Genomic DNA, 22,896 nt, shown 5'->3' on the forward strand with positions numbered 1-22,896 from the left:
GCTGATATTTGATCTTTTGTAAATAAGAAGAAATTATTTATAAAAATACCAATTCTGGTCCTGTAAAACAGGAAATCTATCAAAAAACCTTGAAAAATAACTATTCTCTGACACCTGTATATCAATAGGAAACCAGAAAAGACTGTCAGTTCAGACTGCATCCAGCCTATGACAGTCTCCACAAATATAAAATGTAATTTATTTACCTCCTTAAACTTCTCTCTCATACAAAAGTTTAATGAATGCAAAATAAATCCAGTAGACAAACTACTTTGGCCTGGAGCTTGACCATGGAGACATTAACCCCTTGTGTGCCACGCCCTTTCCCCGCCCTGTGCCGGCCGTTACATTAGCGGGCGGGGTTTATGACGAGCTGGACTCGTCATGGGCACAGCGCAACCGCGGCCCATGACGAGTCCAGCTCGTCATGGGCACACAAGGGGTTAAAAATGTCATATATTAACTCTAAGAAGCTCACCTTGAAGCCCGTCCTATGGATACGTCCCTTTAGGTGCTGATGATTCCCTGCCGCCGCCCCCTTAGCAGAATTCACCCAAGGCAACATAAACATTCTCCGTTCTGTCAGAGGGCACTCGCATCGCAGGTAATTCTGGCACGGGTTTGGTAGGTCTTTCCTCACCCAAGGTTTTTCATCTTGAAGTCTTGAAATATTGAGTGCCAGATTGCATAATTCACTTTATCATTGGTCTCATGGTCTCTGAAGACAAATTCTTTCTTCAAGAAACAAATACTATCCATTTTCTAGATTCCCCGGAATGCCCCATATCCACTTATTTGCAGGGCAAAGCTTGCTCTCCAGAAGATGCTAAAGTGTCCCCAGAAACACCCGCATGAGCTTCACTATTGCCGCTGCTCACCGTACATGATATATGTTTTGTTGGCAGATCCAGGACATACTGACTGCCTTGTTATTGTGTGCTGAGAAGGTTTTTTAGGCCTTTATTTTGTCCTTCTGAATGCTTCTCTTGTGTGAATATGGGCACACTATGGGCAGGGAAACCCTTCCAGACTAACGCCAGTCTCGCCTCCCTTGATCCCCCTGAGGGCCTGCATCCCAGCAGTGAAGCTGTTGCTTGGCTTCAGTTTGCTCAAGGCGCCATCTTGGGAGTAATTAGAATAAGGTCCTTTCCTGAATGTGGATTATATATTTTTATTTTTTTAACCATATCGGAAAGGACTCTAGTTCTGATCTATTCCATGGCCTGTGGGAATAGGTCTCTTTGATCAGGAGGAGTGTAGAAATGTAGGATTGTTTGATGTTTATAGATATTTATGTTGCTGTATTTTTAAAGACAGAACCTTGGAGGCAGATGTTAGACTGGTCTTGATCCTTGCGTAGCGTGAACTTAGCTAGCGACTATGGGAATGCGGCACTCGTAACAGGGGAGGGGAGAAGAATGGGAATTTGCACATGTAGATGCGTATGTATGCGGAGAGATAAAAGTGTTGTCGTAATCTGTCGATAATGACATGCACTTCGTGTGAAGGAGGGTGTGAGCCAGTCTCTGTGGTGAAGACTGTGTCTTGCTTGTGTGTGGTGCTTGAGTCTCAGTGACCATTATCTTACAACTGGACCATCATGGCAACCCTTGTACTTTACGCCTGTGTATTTTGTGTTCAACACTTCATGCGACTTGAGCTGCGTGTGCTTCAGAAAGCGTGCCAAGCAGTGCGTGTGGCAGTAAACCTCATGAGCTCCAGGCGGAGTCACTGTGGAGTCGTGAGCTCTGGTTTATCAGGCGGCGGATCACAAACTCCAGGAGCTCCAGGCGGAGCCACTGTAAAATCGTGAGCTCTGGTCCATCAGGCGGCGGATCACCAACTCCATGAACTCCAGGCGCTGCCACTGTAAAATCGTGAGCTCTGGTCCACCAGGCGGCGGATCACAAACTCCATGAGCTCCAGGCGGAGCCACTGTGGAGTCGTGAGCTCTGGTTCATCAGGCGGTGGATCACAAACTCCAGGAGCTCCAGGCGGAGCCACTGTAAAATCGTGAGCTCTGGTCCATCAGCCGGCAGATCACCAACTCCATGAACTCCAGGTGCTGGCACTGTAAAATCGTGAGCTCTGGTCCATCAGGCGGCGGATCACAAACTCCATGAGCTCCAGGCGGAGCCACTGTGGAGTCGTGAGCTCTGGTTCATCAGGCGGCGGATCATAAACTCCATGAGCTCCAGGTGGAGCCACTGTGGAGTCGTGAGCTCTGGTTCATCAGGCTGCGTATCATAAACTCCATGAGCTCCAGGCGGAGCCACTGTGGAGTCGTGAGCTCTGGTCCATCAGGCGGTGTAGCAGTCAGCTCACCTGGTCCTCTGAGGAGCCCAGATCAGGGCTTCTTTCAGAAGCAAAGGCATTGTAGGGGGAGTTAGAGCAGAGCTGCCCTGCAGTTTTCCACCTTTACATTCCATTTCTTTTCTTTCATTTGTGTGTTAGCCTCACCCATGTTTTTAAATTTTATTTTAAAAGTCCTTGATGCCTTTTGTAAATCCTGCTCCCCTGGGTGCCAGATGTGTTCAGTGTCATTAAGACTCCACATCAGATCTCGACACTTGTATCTTACTCTTGTTTGCACTTTCTTTGTTGTATCTACTCTTCTTTGCGCTCTGTTTGTTGTATCTACTCTTCTTTGAGCTCTGTTTCTTATATCTACTCTTCTTTGCGCTCTCTTTGTTGTATCTACTCTTCTTTGCTCTCTGTTTGTTGTATCTACTCTTCTTTGCGTTTTCTTTGTTGTATCTACTCTTCTTTGCTCTCTGTTTGTTGTATCTACTCTTCTTTGCGCTCTCTTTGTTGTATCTACTCTTCTTTGCGCTCTCTTTGTTGTGTTTGTTGTATTTACTCTTCTTTTCTCTGTTGTATCTACTCTTCTTTGCGCTCTGTTTGTTGTATCTACTCTTCTTTGCTCTCTGTTTGTTGTATCTACTCTTCCTTGCGCTCTGTTTGTTGTATCTACTCTTCTTTGCGCTCTGTTTGTTGTATCTACTCTTCTTTGCGCTTTCTGTGTTGTATCTACTCTTCTTTGCTCTCTGTTTGTTGTATCTACTCTTCTTTGCGCTCTCTTTGTTGTATCTACTCTTCTCTGCGCTCTCTTTGTTGTGTTTGTTGTATCTACTCTTCTTTGCGCTCTGTTTGTTTTATCTACTCTTCTTTGCTCTCTGTTTTTTGTATCTACTCTTCCTTGCGCTCTCTTTGTTGTATCTACTCTTCTTTGCGCTCTGTTTGTTTTATCTACTCTTCTTTGCTCTCTGTTTGTTGTATCTACTCTTCTTTGCACTTTCTGTGTTGTATCTACTCTTCTTTGCTCTCTGTTTGTTGTATCTACTCTTCTTTGCGCTTTCTGTGTTGTATCTACTCTTCTTTGCTCTCTGTTTGTTGTATCTACTCTTCTTTGCGCTCTCTTTGTTGTATCTACTCTTCTTTGCGCTCTCTTTGTTGTGTTTGTTGTATCTACTCTTCTTTTCTCTGTTGTATCTACTCTTCTTTGCGCTCTGTTTGTTTTATCTACTCTTCCTTGCTCTCTGTTTGTTGTATCTACTCTTCTTTGCTCTCTGTTTGTTGTATCTACTCTTCTTTTCTCTGTTTGTTGTATCTACTCTTCTTTGCGCTTTCTTTGTTGTATCTACTCTTCTTTGCGCTTTCTTTGTTGTATCCACTATTCTTTGCGCTCTGTTTGTTGTATCTACTCTTCTTTGCTCTCTGTTTGTTGTTCATGGTCCTTAAGTTTCTATGAGTCAAACCTTAAGCCGAAGAGCTGCTTTTATCATTTGTACTTAAAGCCCTATCCAAGACTTGCTTGTTTTAGTCTCTTTTTCGCCTGGCTGCTTTCACAAAGAAGTGTGCCTAGAAGCCACTGGCTTTATAATGTCCCCCGGGGTACCTTACAAACACAATCACTCCGATCAACATGAGGGGGAAATGACAGATGAACCATCTCGTGTTACGGGTGAACACCAAACCGCGCCATGTTTTGGACTGACATCACCTGTGGAGGTGTAACAGTAGTGGCATGTCAATGGTAAAAAAGCCTGGGCACTGATTGAGGAACACCACCTTCAGGGGACAACCAAATAAAACAAGCATTGCCAAAGCCAATAGGTTGCCCCTTTGTAACCTATTGAGTTTGCCACTCATTTTTAGCCATGATGCACAGCATCCTCATGTTATGAGGCATGGCTAAAGTTTAAAGAAAAAGCCTCCTTTGATGCTGCCACCCTCGTCATAACTAAAAGAAAAGAAAATGCACCAAACGTTTCTGGAGGCCAAGCACTCCAACGCTCAACTGACCGCCCCATGTCATGTTTACTTACCCACTCTTGTAGGAACAGCCAGTCCTGCATCTGAGCCTAATCCTAGTCTTCAGTAACTTGATGGTGGCGGGGTTCTTGGTCAGAAGTTTGGTGGGAGGGTGCCGAGTGGTCTCTTAGTTGCTTATCTGTTGTAGCTCAGGCTGTGTACCAATCTCCTTTCTGAATGCAATCAAACAAACCATCTAAGAGCCCCTGGTGCCATACCCCCAGCCCCCTCTTTAATCCCATTGTAGGACTGTGATGTTATCTGTGTGCCCCTAGAGAGACCTGCTTGTTTCCCAAGTGGCTCTCCAGCCTGCCTGGAAGTGACAAGCGTTGGCATTTTATAGAAATGTTTGTTTTTGTTACTCTTTTCTGCATCCTCACCATTATGGTAGGTGTAGCCCAGGGACATGTTCCATGATGGAAGATATTCTGAATCACCTTCAGAACTTGTATTTTCATTTGTCTTATGCAATGCTTCTGGCCTGCTTTGGTACATACATGAGGATTATGCATATCCCCCTTGAAAATGTGTGTTTTAAAGGGAGTGAAACCATTAAAAGTAGATATTTTATATTGGCTGCTTGCATTTTACTCAGATAAGAAACTGGTTTGTCCTCAAAGGTATCTGAACGTGCCATTGAGTTATAAAATATTTAAGTATTCACACTTCCTTCATGATTTATTTTAATTTCATTCTTTGTTTATGTTTATTTCCATAGTTCCGTCTAGACTACCCCAGCCATCCTCCCCTCAGCCAGCCTGTCTACCTCCCTCCATCCCAGCCGGTAAAGCCATCTCTCCATCCCAGAAGCACAGCAAGAAGGCAATCAAGCAGGTAACTAGGTTACAATAGTGAGCAGAGCAGCCCTTGAATGTGTGCAAAGTTGTCTCTGTGTGCAAAACATCAGAAGTGTTGTAAAGGTTGCCCTGGTTCTTGTAGTGAAATATTCTAAAAGAAACCTTTCTGTAGCACCACCAGATGTACAGATCAAGGGTTTGAGTCCTAACGTAGGCTCTTCAAACCATGCCTTTATAGTCTTTGCAGATACATTGATATTTGAGTAATAAATCAAAGCGCTGCAAATTACCCGTGAGGGTCTCAAGGCGCTGAAATGGGGGCACAGGGAAATTAAGTGATTTGCCGAGAATCACAGGATGTTGACGCCGAGACTCTAATCTGGTTCCTACCGGCTCCAAAGTAGGTTACACCACATCCTCTCACCGAGTCCTTGCCATATTTGAGTAACCTTGTATTCAAGCAGCTCTTCTGCCTCAGGTCCGCAGTATCAAATAAAGTAACTCCAGCACTAGGACTAGGTACCCACTATCAGACACCACCTTGTCGGCTGAAGGGAGAATGCCGCAAAGAGTTCTATACAATCCAGGGCTAAACTCATAGAACACCTTTGCCAGAGAACTCCACAGGAACAAGCCAAGGATCTTCTGAAGTGATTCTTGTCTCACTGTTGGGTGATGGTGGTCAGTCTTACGGCTCGCCTTCCAGTCTACAGGCATGATGGTAGGAGGCACAGGCGTGTGAGATGGGAGAGAGGCTCTTCTTGCTCCAGGAGGATTGTGTGTACAGCTTAGGAGAGATGTAAATATTACACTAGCAATTGAACTATATTACACTGTCAATAGCCACTGTGTAATTATGGTTTAGACAGTGTGGACGGATTTGCACAAAACTTGGTGATCTACTTATTCCATCAGCTAAATTTGGCCATTTGAAGTTTCGTGAGGACTTGTAGATGGAAAAAAAGTTAAGGGGTGAAAAGCAAGTGATTTTCCATTTTAGCTCCCGCTGAAAATTTTAACGACAGAACTGATTTACTGATGCAAGCTGTCTATGCCGAACCCCACCCATGGCCAGTTCTCCTGCCGACACTGCCGACAGTCCTTCACCATCCTCCTCACCCCCACGACCACCACACCCACGCCGGACGCCAGCACCACCGAAGCCCTGAAGGGCATCCTCCTCAATGTGCGCTCACTGCACAGATATGCTGTAGAACTCTGGCTCCTCCTAGACACCCTCTCGCGAGATGTCGCATTCTTCACGGAAACCTGGACCAACGCCTCCTCCGCCCCTGACATCACCACCCCCATTCCTGATGGATACAAGATCCAGAGGAAGGACTGCCCAGGAGGAGGACTCGCCATCGCACACAAGAGCTCCCTCCGACTCTCCAGCTCCACCACAAGCGACGACTCCTCCACCTCCTCCACCTTCACTTACAGATCCAGCCCCAGAACAACGCTTCACGGGACCCTCGTCTACAGACCCCTGGGCCTGGCGCTTCGTTCACCACTACCATCACCGACCTCATCGCACCACACGCCATGGACTACATACCTATCGGAGACATGAACTTCCACATTGACAACCTCAGTAACCCCAACTCCACCGCCCTCCTGGACAATCTTGCCAACATCGGACTGAAACAGCTCGTCACAACCCCCACCCACAAGGCAGGACACACCCTTGACCCCATCTTCGCAGGAGGGAACAACATCTGCTTCGGCCACACCACGCAGTCCTTCTGGACAGACCCCCACTGCGTACACTTCTCTTTCAAAACTGCCACCGCTCACAAACCCACTCCACGCCCACCATGAAGGAACTGGAGCAAGGTTACAGAGGAGCACCTCAAATCCACCCTCATCCATGACCCCCCCACGCCTCGCCAGCCAAGGAACTACACCAATGGATCACCAACTGCGCAGACAAGCTCGCACCCCTCCGCAACCCCGACAGACAACGCCTTTTCTCCAGCAACGACAGCCAGCCTACCATCACCGCCTGGACCCGGGCACCACCGAAGATACCACCATGACCATGAAGAGCACTCTCAGGAGCCCCAAGGTGTGGAAATGTGCCTAAAAGTGGGCACACTGGTGCAGGGTCACCCTTTTGTCCACGGGTCCAGAGACCAACAAAATAGAGATCAGCACTGGAGTTGGAATAAATAACAAGTTTATTAATCACTCATGAGTGGGACCACATCCACACAACACTCGCAAGTGCTGCAAGGAGGTAGTACACTGAATTCACAAACTGTGTCCCTTTTATACCGGTTTTCTGCACTGTAAGCATTTGAACAGAAATAGGAAGAACAAGTTTTAGAAATAGTTATCAGCAAACACGGGCAGATGAATAACCGCTTGGTCAGCAAAGTGGGAGGGGGAGCAGGAATGCTTATGACAGCAGTAAATGGTTGACAGTTACCATCTGAGACCAGGTGCACTGACAACTATAAACCCTCAGCACACACATTGCTTTAGTTGAGTCAGGAAATCAACAAAAATAGATAACACAAGCAGAGTGGAAAGACGAAAGAATTGCGAAGGAAACTTACATGGACATCATAGCCAAAATGGCTGTTGCTTATGCTAAGTAAAATATTACACGTTTTCCACAGACGGCCCTTTAAGCATAAGCTAAAACATTTTCTTATGCTTTAAAAGGGGTACGATAAATATCATGTATATCGATCAGCATCATATTGCTGACTTCTCTATCTATTGCTAAACGGCAATTTACATTTTGGACAATCGTTTTAGATGGTAGACAAGTAGTACAAGTGGAAATACTGTGGGAACAAAGCATTGGCCCGCATTGGATACATAAACAACAAGAAAAGAGAACTGCAATAATTATGAATAAGGCCGATAATATTTTTAGACCCCATTCAGAAAATATATTCCAGAAACACCCAGCCCAAGTCCATGTTCCTGAGTCTTGATGTATCTCAGTAGCTATTTTGTGTAGTTTGGAGATGACCGCATATACAGAAGGTGAATTGTCTGGTGTGAAGACACAACAGCTGGATCCGATGATACAGCATGCTCCACCTCGATCAGCCAGAATAACACCTAGAACAAGTCTATTCTGCAAAGTAACCATGCGGATCGATGCTTGTTCTTCTGTCAAGTTCCCTAAGGCCGCAGTTGTCTGATTGATCACTGCTTCCATTGTACGGGTGAGGCGACGGACCAGCTTACTGTTCTGTACTGGGCCAACAAAGAAGAAGAATCCTCTGTTTTTTTTTTTTTTTGAAAAACCTTTATTGACATGTCAATCAGGAACAAGTATGGGCCTACAACCCCCCGGGGCCGGCCGCTAAGCAATCAGAGCAACAAAGATCAAATGTAAACACAGGCAGCACCTCGGGGAGCAGAATCTTCATGCTAATACTGTGAACAGCGCAGGTAGGGCACCAGGAGAAAAAAGGTTTTCATTTTATAATGGAACAAGACAGGAGGATCAGGTGCCAGACAATTTCCCAACAGCGATAAAAGGTATGCAGAGTAATAGACGTAAGCAATAAACAGCAATCTATTGGATCAATGGCGCAGACACAGGAAAGTCAGGATGGGGAAGAATATCAGAAACAGTTGCGCCTGCAGTCCCCCGCCCGAACTCCCAGAGAACACCCCGGAAATTGTGGCACACATGAAACGGCAACGAGTCATAACAAAGGAGGTGTATCGCGCTGATCCCAGAAAAGGAAAAACAAGAAGAATCAGAGAAGAAAAAGGAGGCCATGGAAAAAGAGGTGAAAGACTAAAGAATCCCCTCCCCCAACCCCCCACCCTGCACCTCTGCAGATGAGTACGGCCCCCCCCCCCCAGCAGTGTGCCTGTCGCCCTAGAACCAGACCCGAAATATAGAAGAATAGGGAAAAAGAAATAGGAAAAGAACCCCACCAGACGGGGGGGTAGAGAAAGTGTTAATAAACTGGAGGAGGGCCTTCAAAACATACTCCCTCCCGCACGGTAAGTTTTCCCCAAAGTAAACAATAAACAGCACAAAATCGATCGTATCAAAGAAAGATGGGGAGCATTATGCACCTATTATGCTAATAGCTATGCCAGGAGAGCACGCAACCCCTGAGCCCGCCCGTCCACTAGATGACCACCCCTGAGGGATCAGCCTTATCCCTGACCACTCTTTGCAATTCTGCCCATGCCTACCCCTCGACCCAGCGCCATATCCGATGTTCCAAGGTAGAGGAGTGTCCAAAAACGACCGAGAAGCGACGCACACAGGTGGGGTGGAAGTCTCTGAGCACCAACACAGTTCGCAGCATGGAGGGACGGACTTCCCAGTGCTGCCCCAGGATCTGCACTGCACTCAAGGTCCAGGAAGGCAGAAGCAGCCAAAGTAGACAATTGTTGATGGAATTGTCCCTGGGTCGCCGGAGGCCGTGTACGGGACGAGGCCACCACCTCCCACTCAGGTCCAATGCCTCCGGGACAGATCAGACCCTCAGCTAGCCGATCACACGGTAGCATACTGTCCGGAGTGCCCCGCTGTGCACTAATCTCAGGGGTGGCCGCAACAGTGTCCTCCTGTGCGCAGTGTGGGAAGTCCCTGTGTACGTGAGGACAGGCGGGCCGCCACTGTCCCAACGCTGATGCCACACCGTCGAGCTTACTCCCCAAGACCCCGACGCCATGAACCAAGGAGGAATGAAGAGCACCAAGGGCCTCGAGGAGGTCGCCGTACCCCAGCACAGCTCTCTGCGATCGCTCCGCCACACTCCCAAAAGTCACACACTCACAAGCCCGCTGCGACCCAGCGGACAGGATGGTAGGCTTCATCGCAACAAGATGGCCGCCAAGTATGCCCAACCCGTATTGGGGCCGGGACCCAGGGACAAGCGCCTCGAGGTCCACGTCGCTGGAGACAGGGTTCCGGGGGCAGGCAAAGAGTTATCCGTTGCGTGGTCACGGGCAACAGTCGTCCCCACCACGGACCAGCTCCCGCGAAAATCCGGGAGCGGCCCGCAAGGATCAGGGCGAGATACGAGCGGCGTCCGGGCAGCTCACCATCAGAGGCAGGGGCAATCACCGGAGGATCTGAGAATTGCACCCCCGGGCATGCACTCGGTCCGCTACGCTTGACAGTAGGAACGACCACGACGAAATGTAGGCCGAGTTTGGCACCGCTCCGGTGGACCGACTCCACCCAGTCACCACAGGCCGCTGTTGTTGAACTGCCACCCGGCCAAGGCGTCCACTCGAGGTCCCGGCTCCAGGGCTGCACGGGCCGCAAAGTTCAAATGCACATTTCTCCGGCGATACCGCAGCCAGAAACCTCGGAGTCACACGATCGGGTGCCACTCTCCTTCAGAAACACAATCGCATAGCACAGGCTGAGGATCTCGTGCAGGATATCCGTGCGGGATGCGGAGGTTCACGGAGCCGGGAGTCTACGCTGCCGTCCCGGTCGCCATCTTGGCTCCTCCCCCCAAGAATCCTCTGTTAAAGTATATATTGTTCCCATGTGGTCTCTGTCTGGTCGACTACAGAGACATCGATTGCACGTTTTCCCCTACTACCAGCATGGTGATCGAACAATTGCAAATGTTGATGGTAGGTTGGGGGAGCTAAAAACACAGGTGGCAGAAGGAAGGCTATGTAACAGGTACCAGACCAGCCAATTGGTAGATGATAGTAGCCTTTACTCCCACAAATGAAATAAGTGTTGTGTGAGGACAGAAAACTGCTGTTGTTCGTTCCAGTATGTTTAATACTGTGGTACAGTCACTTTTTCCCACTGGAATACAACCAAAACTGCTCACTCAAAGATTTGCTCCGGCTCTAGTAACAGCGATAACAAAAGGCCCGTTACCCTTGGCCGTTCGAGTGTTGGGGAAACCTAACGTGTAGAGGAATTTCCTTTGCGATACTCCTCCATTTCCAATACAGTTCCTTTGGCTTGTGGGTCCCCTTCCTCAATGGGGTAATAAACGTTATTAAGCTTTGCATCAAGTCTTCCTACATCAGCTAGAGTAATATTAGCAATTTCAGAGGCCCATAACAATGCGAACCAGGCTCTACAGGAGCCATTATGCGAGACTGGCAGAGGAATGAAAGGCGTTCCTCCCTTCTTCTGATGAGCTGGCATCATTCCACATACCTAGCAGTTGGTAGTGTTCGTAGCATTATGAGTATGATGCAACATTTGTATGAAAGTGTTATTGAGATACGACATCCGGTGTTTCTTCTCATGATAGGGAAGAGTAAATAATAATGTTCGGTGGGGACAGGAGCAGTAGCAGTCAGTAAGTTTCAAGCCGGAGCTACTTCCTCCACAACCCACATAATCACAGCAATGATGACAACAGTCACAGTTAGTCCAATAGCGAACAATATACTGTTACTACAGACTTTTGCAGCATTCGATTTCTTCTCCTCCGGCATGTTCATTTAGTCAGTGAACAACAAAACAGATGGTGCCCCAAGGTCCTGGGCAGGCGTTGGTTTCTTCACCAACGTTGAGACGAATACTCACTAAAAGGCTACCCCCCTTTGTACTCAGTCTTTAACCACCCAGGACAGTGGCTTAAACAGTCTCTTTCTGTGATGAAGTGTCTTTCTTCCTGGATCGAAGTAGGTATCTAGACGCACCAGGGATCGTGTGGTCCGGGAAGACTTCCTCAGGTCCTTCAGGTGACGCAGCTTGTCCTCTCTCGGTGACCAAAATGTTGCGATGATCTGTCAGCACAGCAGGGCTCACGAAGGAAGAGCTTCCCGCACCTGCTGATAAATAGAAGACAAGCTGTCAGTTAACTGGGACAAATAGTCACTCAAAGACATGTCTGGGGTACCTAATACTGGTGCAGAACAAAGGGCTTGGTGTAACTGTTGGAAGGCACTCTGGCACTCAGCAGTCCATGGGAGGGGCATCGGAGTGTATTTAGTCAAAAGGGCCAACAAAGGTTTAATAATGTGCGAAAAAGTGCCTACAAAAAGAAGTGAGACCAATCAGTGCACGAACATCCTTCTGAGTGCAGGGTACAGGAGTGTCTAGAATGGTCTGAATGCGGTATGGTGTGAGTGCACGTCCCTCCTTAGACAGGAGGTGACCTAAATAGGTAACCTGCTGTCTAAAATAGGGCAATTTCCTTCGCAAGACTTTGTGATGATGGGAGGCAAGAAATGATAACATTAACAGTGTTCCTTCTTCATACTAGGTAAGGATGCCAGAGCGGCATCCTCATTAATAAGACAGGATCTCTCAACCATTGGATAATTGTTATTTAAAATAACACGCACACCTTCCGGAGAACAACGTTTTGTAGCACGAAAATATTTAAGCATATCGATACCCACGATGTTGTCCGGCGCGTTAGGGGAAAGCAAAAATGGACATGCTGCAGTGAATTTGTCAAGTCCGAATTCAAGCTACTGTGAAAGCGGGCTAGTTGTAGGTGTCCCATCGAATCCTATCGATGTTATCATTGTGCCGTACAGGGGAGTCCTAGGAACCAATTTTTTAGACCGAGTGCTCCTTCAAAAAGGAGAAAAATCTCCTCATTACCTGCCTTCAAACTTTGCAAAGATTAAATAACAAATTCAAACAAAAAGCCCGGGCTTAACAAATCAAGAGTGACGCTTTAGCGACCTTACCAAACAGAAGACTCCAACTCCCACCTGCCGATCTCTGGTCGACCTAATGGTCACTACAGATTTGCGTCAAAGAAAACCCCAGTGGAGACTGGCCACCATCTGGAGGGTCAAATCGGGAAAACCGAAAAAGTCACATTGGCCTGCAAAGACAAAGGTCTCCTTGTGCAGTGCGCTTCCTCAGCAATATTTCGATCCCCCGTCAAGACCACTCCTTCAGACGGCCGCGTCTCCGATGGGGCCCCACGTGTCGGGCACCAACTGTGGAAATGTGCCTAAAAGTGGGCACACTGGTGCAGGGTCACCCTCTTGTCCACGGGTCCAGAGACCAACAAAATAGAGATCAGCACTGGAGTTGGAAAAAATAACAAGTTTATTAATCACTCATGAGTGGGACCACATCCACACAACACTCTCAAGTGCTACAAGGAGGTAGTACACTGAATAATTCACAAACTGTGTCCCTTTTATACCAGTTTTCTGCACTGTAAGCTTGTGAACAGAAATAGGAAGAACAAGTTTTAGAAATGGTTTTCAGCAAACAAGGGCAGATGAATAACCACTTGGTCAGCAAAGTGGAAGGGGTAGCAGAAATGCTTATGGCAGCATTAAAGGGTCGACAGTTAACATCTGAGACCAGGTGCACTGACAACTATAAACCCTCAGCACACACATTGCTTTAGCTGAGTCAGGAAGTCAACAAAAATAGATAACACAAGCAGAGTGGAAAGACGAAAGAATTACGAAGGAAACTTAAATGGACACCATAGCCAAAATGGCTGTTGCTTATGCTAAGTAAAATATTACACGTTTTCCACAAAGGAAACCCCTGCCCGCCGCACATCTTCCACAAAGTCGCCGCCATAGCGCCCGAGTTACGACGCACCCTCAACGCTTCCTTCAAATCCAGCACTTTACCCGACGACTGGAAACGCCCAGAAGTCAAGCTCCTCTTCAAGAAACCCTCTGCAGACCCAACGGACCTGAAAAACTACTGACCCAGCTCTCTCCTTCCCTTCTCAGCCAAAGTCACAGAGAAGATCGTCAACGCCCAGCTGACAAACTTCATCGAAGAGAACTCCTTTCTCGACTCTTCCCAATCTGGATTCCGCAGTAACCACAGCACCGAGACCGCCATCCTCGCCACCACAGAGGACATCCGCAAGCTCCTCGACCAAGGCCACACCGCGGCCCTAATTCTACTAGGCCTCTCCGTAGCCTTCTACACCATCTCCCACTGCACTCTCGCAGCCAGACTCCATGACGCCAGCATACAGGGAACTGCCCTCGACTGGCTCCGCTCCTTTCTCGCCGGCAGAACCCAAAGGATTAGACTCCCGCCTTTCCTCTCCGAACCCACAGAGATCAACTGTGGAGTACCCCAAGGATCGTCGCTCAGCCCCATGCTCTTCAACATCTACATGGGCCCCCTCGCTGCCATCGTCAGGCAGCATGGACTCCGCATAGTATCCTACGCCTACGACACCCAGCTCATCCTCTCCCTCACGAAGGACCCTGAAACCACCAGACTCAGCTTCCAGGAAGGAATAAAAAGACGTCGCAGCTTGGATGAGCAGCAGCTGTCTGAAGCTCAACTCGGAGAAGACAGAATTCCTCGTCCTTGGACCCACCCCCTCAGCTTGGGACAACATGTGGTGGCTCACCACCGTCTGCAAGCCCCCCACCCCCACAGACCACACCCGGAACCTATGCATCATACTCACTCCTCCCTCACCATGACCCGCCAGATCAACACTGTTGCCTCCACCAGCTTCAACACCCTCCGCATCCTTCGCAAGACCTTCTAGTGGATCCACCAGAAGCCTGAAAGACCGTCACCGACGCACTCATAACAAGCAGACTGGCCTACGGAAACGCCCTCTAAACTGGAATCAACTAATCCCTGCTACGCAAACTCCAGACTATCCAGAACACCGCGGACAGACTAGTCCTCGGCATCCCATGACATGAGCACATCACCCAACACCTGCGAGACCTCCACTGGCTCCCCGTCGAGAAGAGAGTAACCTTCAAGCTACTCACTCACGCCTACAAATCTCTCCACCACACCGGACCCAAATACCTCAATGAAAAAGTCTCCTTCCACGTACCCAAAAGTAACCTCCGGTCCGCCAACCTCCCCCTAGCAGTAACCCTGCGCATCTGCAGAACCCGAGTGGGTTTAAGAGCCTTCTCCTACATTGCGGCTAAGGCCTGGAACGAGCTACCGGTCGATATCAGATGCTCCCCTACTCTGCACACCTTCAGGAAGAGCCTCAAGACTTGGCTTTTCGGCTGACCTGGAGCTGCATGTCCTACCCCCCCCCCCCCCCACCCACCCCCCCCTGCAGCACCTTGAGACCCTCACGGGTGAGTAGCGAGCTTCATAACTCCCTGATTGACTGATTTACACCCGCCTTGACTTGAATTTGTTTTAAATGTTTTTGAGATATTTATGTTTAAAAAAAGTGGCTGAGCGGGATTTAAAGGGTTAACAATTTTGTTCATCTCTACCATTTTCACTTGCAAATCAAGACTCGTGAATACCGTCAGTCTAATTTAGAATTTTTAAGAAACTGTGATTACAATTTCCACAGGGGATCGATCCCAGGATAGTGGTCAGTGGTACCTGATGTGTGGAAAATACAAGACACCCCTGAGAAAAAAGCACTTAAAACGGTGCGCAACTTGCTACTTGGAGCTAACTCATGAACTGCCATTTTGGTGCTGTATTAGACCGCCATTTAAAAAAAAAAGAAAACATAAGAGAAACCAAACCTTAAAAAGAGTGTTTGGCTTCCCATGGATGGCAGGAAGTGGGGTGCAGGATCTATGCCTAACCCCAGTGCTTGAAATGGAAAAGTAAAAGTGCAGGTACTCTGTACCAGAGTACCTGCTTGTCTCTGAGAAGTGCCAGTGCTCTCCAATTAAAGGTATTGCATTTCTCTTGAGAAGTGCCGGTACTTTCCTCCTCAAAATAAAAAAGTGCCGGTCCTCCGTACCAGACTTTTAAAGCACTGCCTAACCCCCACTGTACAGAGCTGCAGGTCGGAGTCCAGGCCCTGTACCCAACTTCTATTGGGCTGATTGTATGCTCGGGAGTTGATCACAGGGCCTGGATTGCCACCTAGTGGTGGGAGGGCAGAAGGCAGAACCCTGTACCCAACTTCAGCTGCACGGATGGTTGCCCAGCCCCTTACTGTTGGGTTGGTCACCCACAGCAGGTTGAGGGATGGGATTCATGCCAGGCCGTCCACCCAACCCCGCTGCACACAGCCAAAGGCCGTGCAAGGTTGAGGTTGGGCAGCCATGGTTGGTTGGTCACATGCCAGATGCTGTGCCCAACTCCCCCTGCGCACAGTCTAAGACCATGCACAGCGAGGGTTGGAAATTAAGTACATCATAAAAAAAACATTGACACTTACAGAAAACAATGCATTTTAAAACGAAGTTATAATTCGGTCTCAAACACATACAACCACTGAAATTCGTCAGTTATTTTTAAGTACACAAACAACACGCCATACCTCGCAGACTCTGCCATGCACAAGAGACCTATTTGCCTTCGGCACAGACACACAAAAGCTGTTAACAGGAGAACAACATGGCGGACGCTGCGAGTTATGGTGTGTTGTATGCGTTCATAACCATAATTTACCAATTTCAGTGGTTTTACACGTTTGAGCCAGAACCATAATTTAGTTTTTAATGGTGTTTATCCTGTGATTTATGGTAAGGTGCTATTCATGGTGGTGCAATTCTAGGCTTAGAAAGTAGAAATCTTATATTTATCTCAACTTCCCTGCAATCCCATTCACTACAGTGTGACGTGTACCAGATCCTGAGGGGTTTGAGACTCTCTTTCCCTCTGAAGGTCGTGCAGGCCTTCACCGGTCTCACATCGAAGGCCGTTCCATCATGCCGCCCAGAGGCGGGGGAAGGAAGCGCTCTCTGTACCCCAAGCAGTGGTCTGAGTGGTCCCTTCCACCTGGAGTAATTACCGTTATGGGTCTCACTGGGTGTAAAACTTCAGCCAAGAAGATTACAGCAGACACTCTAATTAGAAGGTATTTGGGCCTTTCTGTACCAAGAAGAATTTGTCTGAGACTTGGTAACAAATGAAGTATTATATTCAACATTTCATTACAATATATAGTTGTATCGTTTTCTTTTAGATCACATGCTATGCACACTCCTGCCACCTAGTGTTAGACTAACAACGGTACAAGTTTGTTTTCCTTGAAGAAGTGGTTTTGGTTTTAAGGGGACTTGAGATACTTCCTTTGACACCCACAATGCATCAAGACACAGACTCCATTGCAAATAGTTTTTTTCCACTTGGGGTACGAAGGTGTTATAGGGATGCGAAGCAATATGAGGATCATGTATAGGAGAGAATTAGTGCGCCGTGGAATTGAAGGTGGAAAAGTATTAAATATTTTACAGAAGTACCTGCCTACCAATCCGTTTCCGGGGTATGGGTAGGGCGCGTCTGAATTTACAGCACTATAAGTGGCAAACAGACTGTTCCTGGTAAGTAGAGTTACCCATTTGCAGCATAGACTATAGACCAGCAGCCAGGGCCCTGACACGGTGTCTTGTGAGCAGAGGCAGAAGATCCCTGGCATTAGGATTAGGAACAGTTTATCCAAGCTGTGCTTCCTGGCGGACATGAATACTTATTAAATCGTGTAGCTGCTTTAGGCATATCTGCTCATGAGATGTTTTATAGAAATGCCATTGTGGTTTCTTGCACACGGAATATGCAGTAGGAGAGCGGTGCAGTATATGTTTGGCTTTGGGGTTACACAGCTCCGGGGCATCTGAGAATCTATCTCACCAGCGTTGCTTTTGATATAAGATTTCCAGAATGTTTCGGGGCAAATGCAACAAACATTTGTTCGGATTCATGTGTAAGATCGATTCAGGGCGGGCTCTAGGGCAGTCTGACCGCTGCAGCCCCACCTAGTGCTGACCTAGGTGGCCGCTGTGTTTAGAAATGACATTGGCTTAACAAACACCAGCTGCAGAGTCCCTTGTGTGTCCAGCAGTTTTTAGGTATCAATAAAAATGTCAAACTAATTCCGGTGATTAATTTTCCTGCTGGAGAGAGATCAGAGTTTTGTCTAGTGGCACGTTTCACTCATGATAAGGTAGCACAGAGGGTTAATATACCTGCTGCAAAGAACGTGTACCATGCAAATCACAAAAAGAGTATTTTATGTAGATTGCTCTGTAGGTTGCTGCTTTTGTCACAGAGGTCCTTTTGTTACTTGCAGTTCATTAGTTACAATCCTACTATATCACAGTGAACTATGAACTGTCATCAAAGAGCTGCGTGCAAACTGCATGGTAAAGGTTAGAACGTTATGTTTTTCCCCAGTCTTTCATTATCCTAATGTTGCTAAAAAGGATTCAGGGGCACATGCATCAAACTTAGGAATTGCGAGTCCTTAATAGTGATTATTAAGGAATCGCTATTAGGGAGTCGCAATTACCTATGCATGTATGTTTCACAAAAGAAATTGCGATTCCTACATATTCCTTAATAAAGAATCGTAATAGGGAATGGCTTCCCATTTATTCCTATGGGCCTATAGGCCCATAGGAATGACTGGGATTGCATGCGCAATTTGCGAATACCAAATAGGTACTTGCAAATTGCGCATGCAATTTCAAGAGTGTCAAAAAGCCACCCTGATTCTCCCCACTAAAGGAAAGTATGCACATGTGGTGCACACACCTGCCCTAAGGGCATGTGTATGCACCACAATGTACTTTGAAAAATGCTTTTTTTGTGTGCATTTTTCAAAGGAATTGCAAATTACCATCAACTTGAAGTTGATGGTAATTTGCGATTCTAAATTGGGAAAACGCAATTTGCGATTCCATAATGCATCGCATTTGAGGGACCGCAATTTGTGATTCCCTAACTGCATTCACAATTAATGAAATCGCAAAAAAATTTGATTTCCTTAATTGCGAATTGCAAAAAAGGTACATGCATCTAAAAAGGCCATTTTGCTATCGCAAACGGCTGAATTTTGCGATTCGCACTATTTGCGATTGGAAAATGGTTTTATGCATGTGGCTCTCTGGGTAGAAATACATTCTTATTATTAGAGCAAACCACTGTGGTACGTTTTAAATCCTGAGTTAGTGTTTCTCCAGACCAAACACTCTTAAAATATACTTCCTACCAGTGTCGGTGGCATGTGGCTCCTACACCTTGTCACCCTCATTACCTCATGTAACATTTCCTATAGACTGATTTACACACGTATTATTCATTGGCTCTGTATAATGTGTGTGTGATGAAAAGTGCTCCGACACCATACACTGGTATGAGAGGCGCTATAATACAAATTAAATGTTTGTGAGCAAGGGGCTATGGAGAGATGAGGGGCAGTGGGGGAGCGGGGTAGTGAGGGAATTTATGAAGAAGGTTTTTGAGGGGGAACCAACAAACATTCTTGCCTTGGACGCCACCAGCGCTAAAAACAGTCCTGGGGCTACGTAGTATATGATGGACCTTATGACATCCGGACTATGGAAAGCCCTGGGTATGGGGGGAAAAGATAGTGAGTCAATAGATTGATTGATATGGAAAGGTGGCACCACCTTAGGTAGAAAACGAGGGCGAGTAAACAGCTGCCACCCCTAAATCAGGCTGGAGCAGCTCTCTCGAGGAATATGATGTGATCTAGGATTTGTAATACACCAACATGTTGTTACCCTTATATGATTTCTGTTTCTGGAAGCATGGAGGGCCTACCTGGGTTTTAAGACAAGTCTACTATCGATATTGATATTTGTCCCTTTACTATGACCTGCGCCGCGAGTGGGTAATACCGCTCTCGGAGCGGGTAATACCAAATATTCTTCTCTACGACTAATTCAGACACGTCCCTTAAATTGTCATTTTACACTTCTCCTTTGCCGCCAAGGAGTTCTGATCTTTAAAGCGGCTTTGCAAAATAAAGAAAAAGATATTTAGAATATTCTTATTTTTTAAATCTACTGCTATTAAATAATATATTTGTAATCTCCATTTATTTTTAGGAAATTACCAAATATTACCAAATAAGCGGCTCCCGCTTCCCAGTATTCTGAGGTAAGGCCTCATTCTGGGGCATGCTGGTCTGTAGCTGGGCATCTTTTCTGCCTTGTAGATAGACTGATTAGAGCACAGACCAGACAGAAATCTGTCCTCTGCCTTGACTTGAGAAAGCCCGTCTCTCGCCATCACCTTAAACAAATTCCTCCGAGTATTACTGGAAGGCTTTCCGCAGGGAAAGCAGTTCGGTAAGTTTAATACCATGTGGTTCTGCCCAGTTCCACTAGAGAAACCTGTATCTGGGGCAAAATCTGCCCAGGTTTATATCAAGACTGTATGTTAGCATTTTCCCACTGGTAAGGTTTGCGCCCAATGTATCTGATTATGGCTGGCCAGGATAATTCTAACCTTTACAGAAAGTCCTATTTGTCCAGCGGTCAAAATTGCAAGTTGTGTCCACTTTGTCGCACCCCGCTGCTACTAGGTGTGATAAAGACTGCACTTCCAATTAAATGTCGGCTGGACAAACCTGGCAGAAATGTATTAGGGAAAAACGACCAGGTAATGTTCGTGCCGGGGAGCTTTTGGTTAAGTAAGCACAAAAATTGGCATGTTATTACCCATTACCGAGAAAAAAACTCGGTCTAGGTGCAATTTATCACACCTGATAAGTTCTGAACCCCAAGATATTGAATTTAATCGGATGCAATAAACACCAACTACCTCTATCAGGCACTTTTATGCAGACCCTATATCCCCATATATCCAACACAGTTAGAAGGAAGTGTGTGCACAAAGCCCATCCATGAAACATGTAGCCAATGTGTTTGCTCATGCCTGAAATATTGGATGCATGGCTACTGGACCTTTTGCCCAAATTGTTTACAAAAGTAATGCACGTTACTTTTAGATTCTTTTCCTGCAGCACATACCCTTTGTATTTTGAAAGGAAAGTCTTGCGTCAGCATCTCTATTTTTACCCATTTAAAGCAAACATAAAACACTATATAACTTTAGTAGACAGAAGTAAACTCAGTAACTTACTTTTTGGGACTTTTAAGAATGTGAGTTGGCATGCCTGTAAAGATGATCACATTACATGAACAGATTCACCTGCCTGCTTACTTCGGACGTCACCGTGGATGGGGGCGTTGAGGGGACGGCACGCAGTGGCGACGTGGCTGACGTCGAGGAGGGATTTAAAATCTAGCAGGTTTCCCCGACAGTTCTGTAATCTCAGTGTTTGGTTGTGCGGCACAGTATGAATGACGAGAAGCAGCGAAAGGGAAGCAAAGGGTGCAGCCCAGTGCCAAACAAGAAAAAGACAGCGTGCCCTCGGGGCTGGGTGGGCATGGGATCTGCCTGCAGCATGGTTGAGCTCCGGCTGTCTGGAGCCCTTCCGGCTTGTATTTGTTTTGCGGCTTACACTGTTGATTCTTACTCCACATTCCGATCCTTTTTCCTCTCCAGGCCTTGAAGCAGCAACAACAGCAGAAGAAACAGCAGCAGCAACAACAAGGCAAAGCAGGCATGCCTGTCTCCTCAAACCAGCACATCCTACTGAAGACGGTCAAAGCAGCCAGTGAGCCGGCACCAACAAAGACAGGTGATCTACACGCAGGAGAGGGAAAACTGCCTCTATTCTTGATGTCTTTGGCTTTCCCAGCTATCTGTCAGATGTGTTGTAAACCTAAGAATTAGCTCAATCAGTAGGTTTCAGCCAGTCAGTAGATCTGTAGAGCGCTTCTTGACACCCATGAGGGCATCCAGGCGCTGGCAGGGTCCTGTTGATTAGCCGAACAGCTGCAGCAGTTTACTGAAAACCTCCAGGCAGAGACAGAATTATTCTTGGGAAGCAATATTTCCTTCTGGGTCTCCTGGTGATGACTCACAGAAGAGCAGGGCTTACGCCATCTCTGTATTCGACTGGCTGCCATAGAGACTGGTCCGCACACAGCCCACGGGCTAGGCCCGCTGCACCCGCTGTAAATGTCAGAGCATGCAAACTTCAGCTAATGGAAAACCAAACATTACTCATTCTGTATAACGTGTTGTGGAAGTTGTGAAAACAAAACTGGTGAATCTGCTGCTTGGCCTTGCTAGGACGTCAGATTTCGGATAAACCGCGTAACACGTTGGCCACTTGAATATAGTGCAGTATAATGGATGCATCTGTAAAAGTCTGTGTGGCTGCTGGTGTTTTTACAAACAGGGAGACATTTTTCAGTTTTTATTGGGAGAAAATGGATCTGTTTTTTGACTGCCTTGTCATGGCACAATCTAGAAATATTATAAGAGAATCCACAGCTCAGAAATTAGTTTGCTTGCATTTATAGTTAGAAACGTAATATAAACATTAAAAAAACATTTACCATACGTGAGCAATAGAAAGATATTTATATGACAGACACAGGACAGTTTAAAATGCAAAGACTGTCGGTGCGTTCAGATCTCATTGTGTAGTGTGGTTGCAAATCTGGCACAAAAATCAATATTCAGCTTTTTTATGAATGCGCTCTGGAGTTTGTTGGAAACAAGCCTTTGGTTGTTGAACACTCCAGGTATGAAGAGGAGACATGGCTCATCAAGGGAGATGTTTTCTTCTCAGCAGACTGGCCTGAGACACATGGTCCCACGTGCCTTTCTTTCCTTTCTTTCTTTCTTTCTTTCTTTCGGCCATTTTGGCCATAAAAGATGCAATAAAACAATATCAACATAAAACATCCACTATATATTAAAAGCATTCCATAAAAACCCGTAAAATCAATATACATGGCATTTCTAATCACGAAGAGCAATTACAGTTCATTACAGCATTATTCAGTCTTTTAATAATTTGGTCCTTATCCGCCACATAGCCGTTATAAATTTGGCAACTGCAAAGACTATGTGGGGGGGCGGTACTTGTTTTCAATATTCTGTACGAATGCAAGTGGCTCCTTATACCCAGATTTCTACAAAGTGGAACTAACCAATATTTCCTTGGTCTATTGTAAGCTGGGCAAAAGAACAGAAGGTGAATTTCCTCCTCATCATGGATGCAACACCCAGGACACGTTTCTTCATCCCTCTTGGTCTATTTGTAGGTGAAAGTTTTGATAGGCAAAG

At 46.6% G+C, this 22,896-nt stretch overlaps 1 protein-coding gene across 2 annotated transcripts in view; it reads left to right on the plus strand.

Moving 5' to 3' along the window:
* ASXL2 (ASXL transcriptional regulator 2) overlaps positions 1–22,896 on the plus strand; it is a 516,529-nt gene that overhangs the window by 419,746 nt on the left and 73,887 nt on the right. For both annotated transcript variants that reach the window (XM_085613205.1, XM_085613206.1), the window contains 2 exons: positions 5,033–5,148; positions 21,259–21,394. In XM_085613205.1, coding sequence (XP_085469331.1) covers positions 5,033–5,148; positions 21,259–21,394 — 252 coding nt within the window. The remainder of the gene's footprint in view (positions 1–5,032; positions 5,149–21,258; positions 21,395–22,896) is intronic.

This window comes from Triturus cristatus, chromosome 6, assembly GCF_964204655.1.
Source record: "Triturus cristatus chromosome 6, aTriCri1.1, whole genome shotgun sequence".
NCBI classification, from domain to species: domain Eukaryota; kingdom Metazoa; phylum Chordata; class Amphibia; order Caudata; family Salamandridae; genus Triturus; species Triturus cristatus.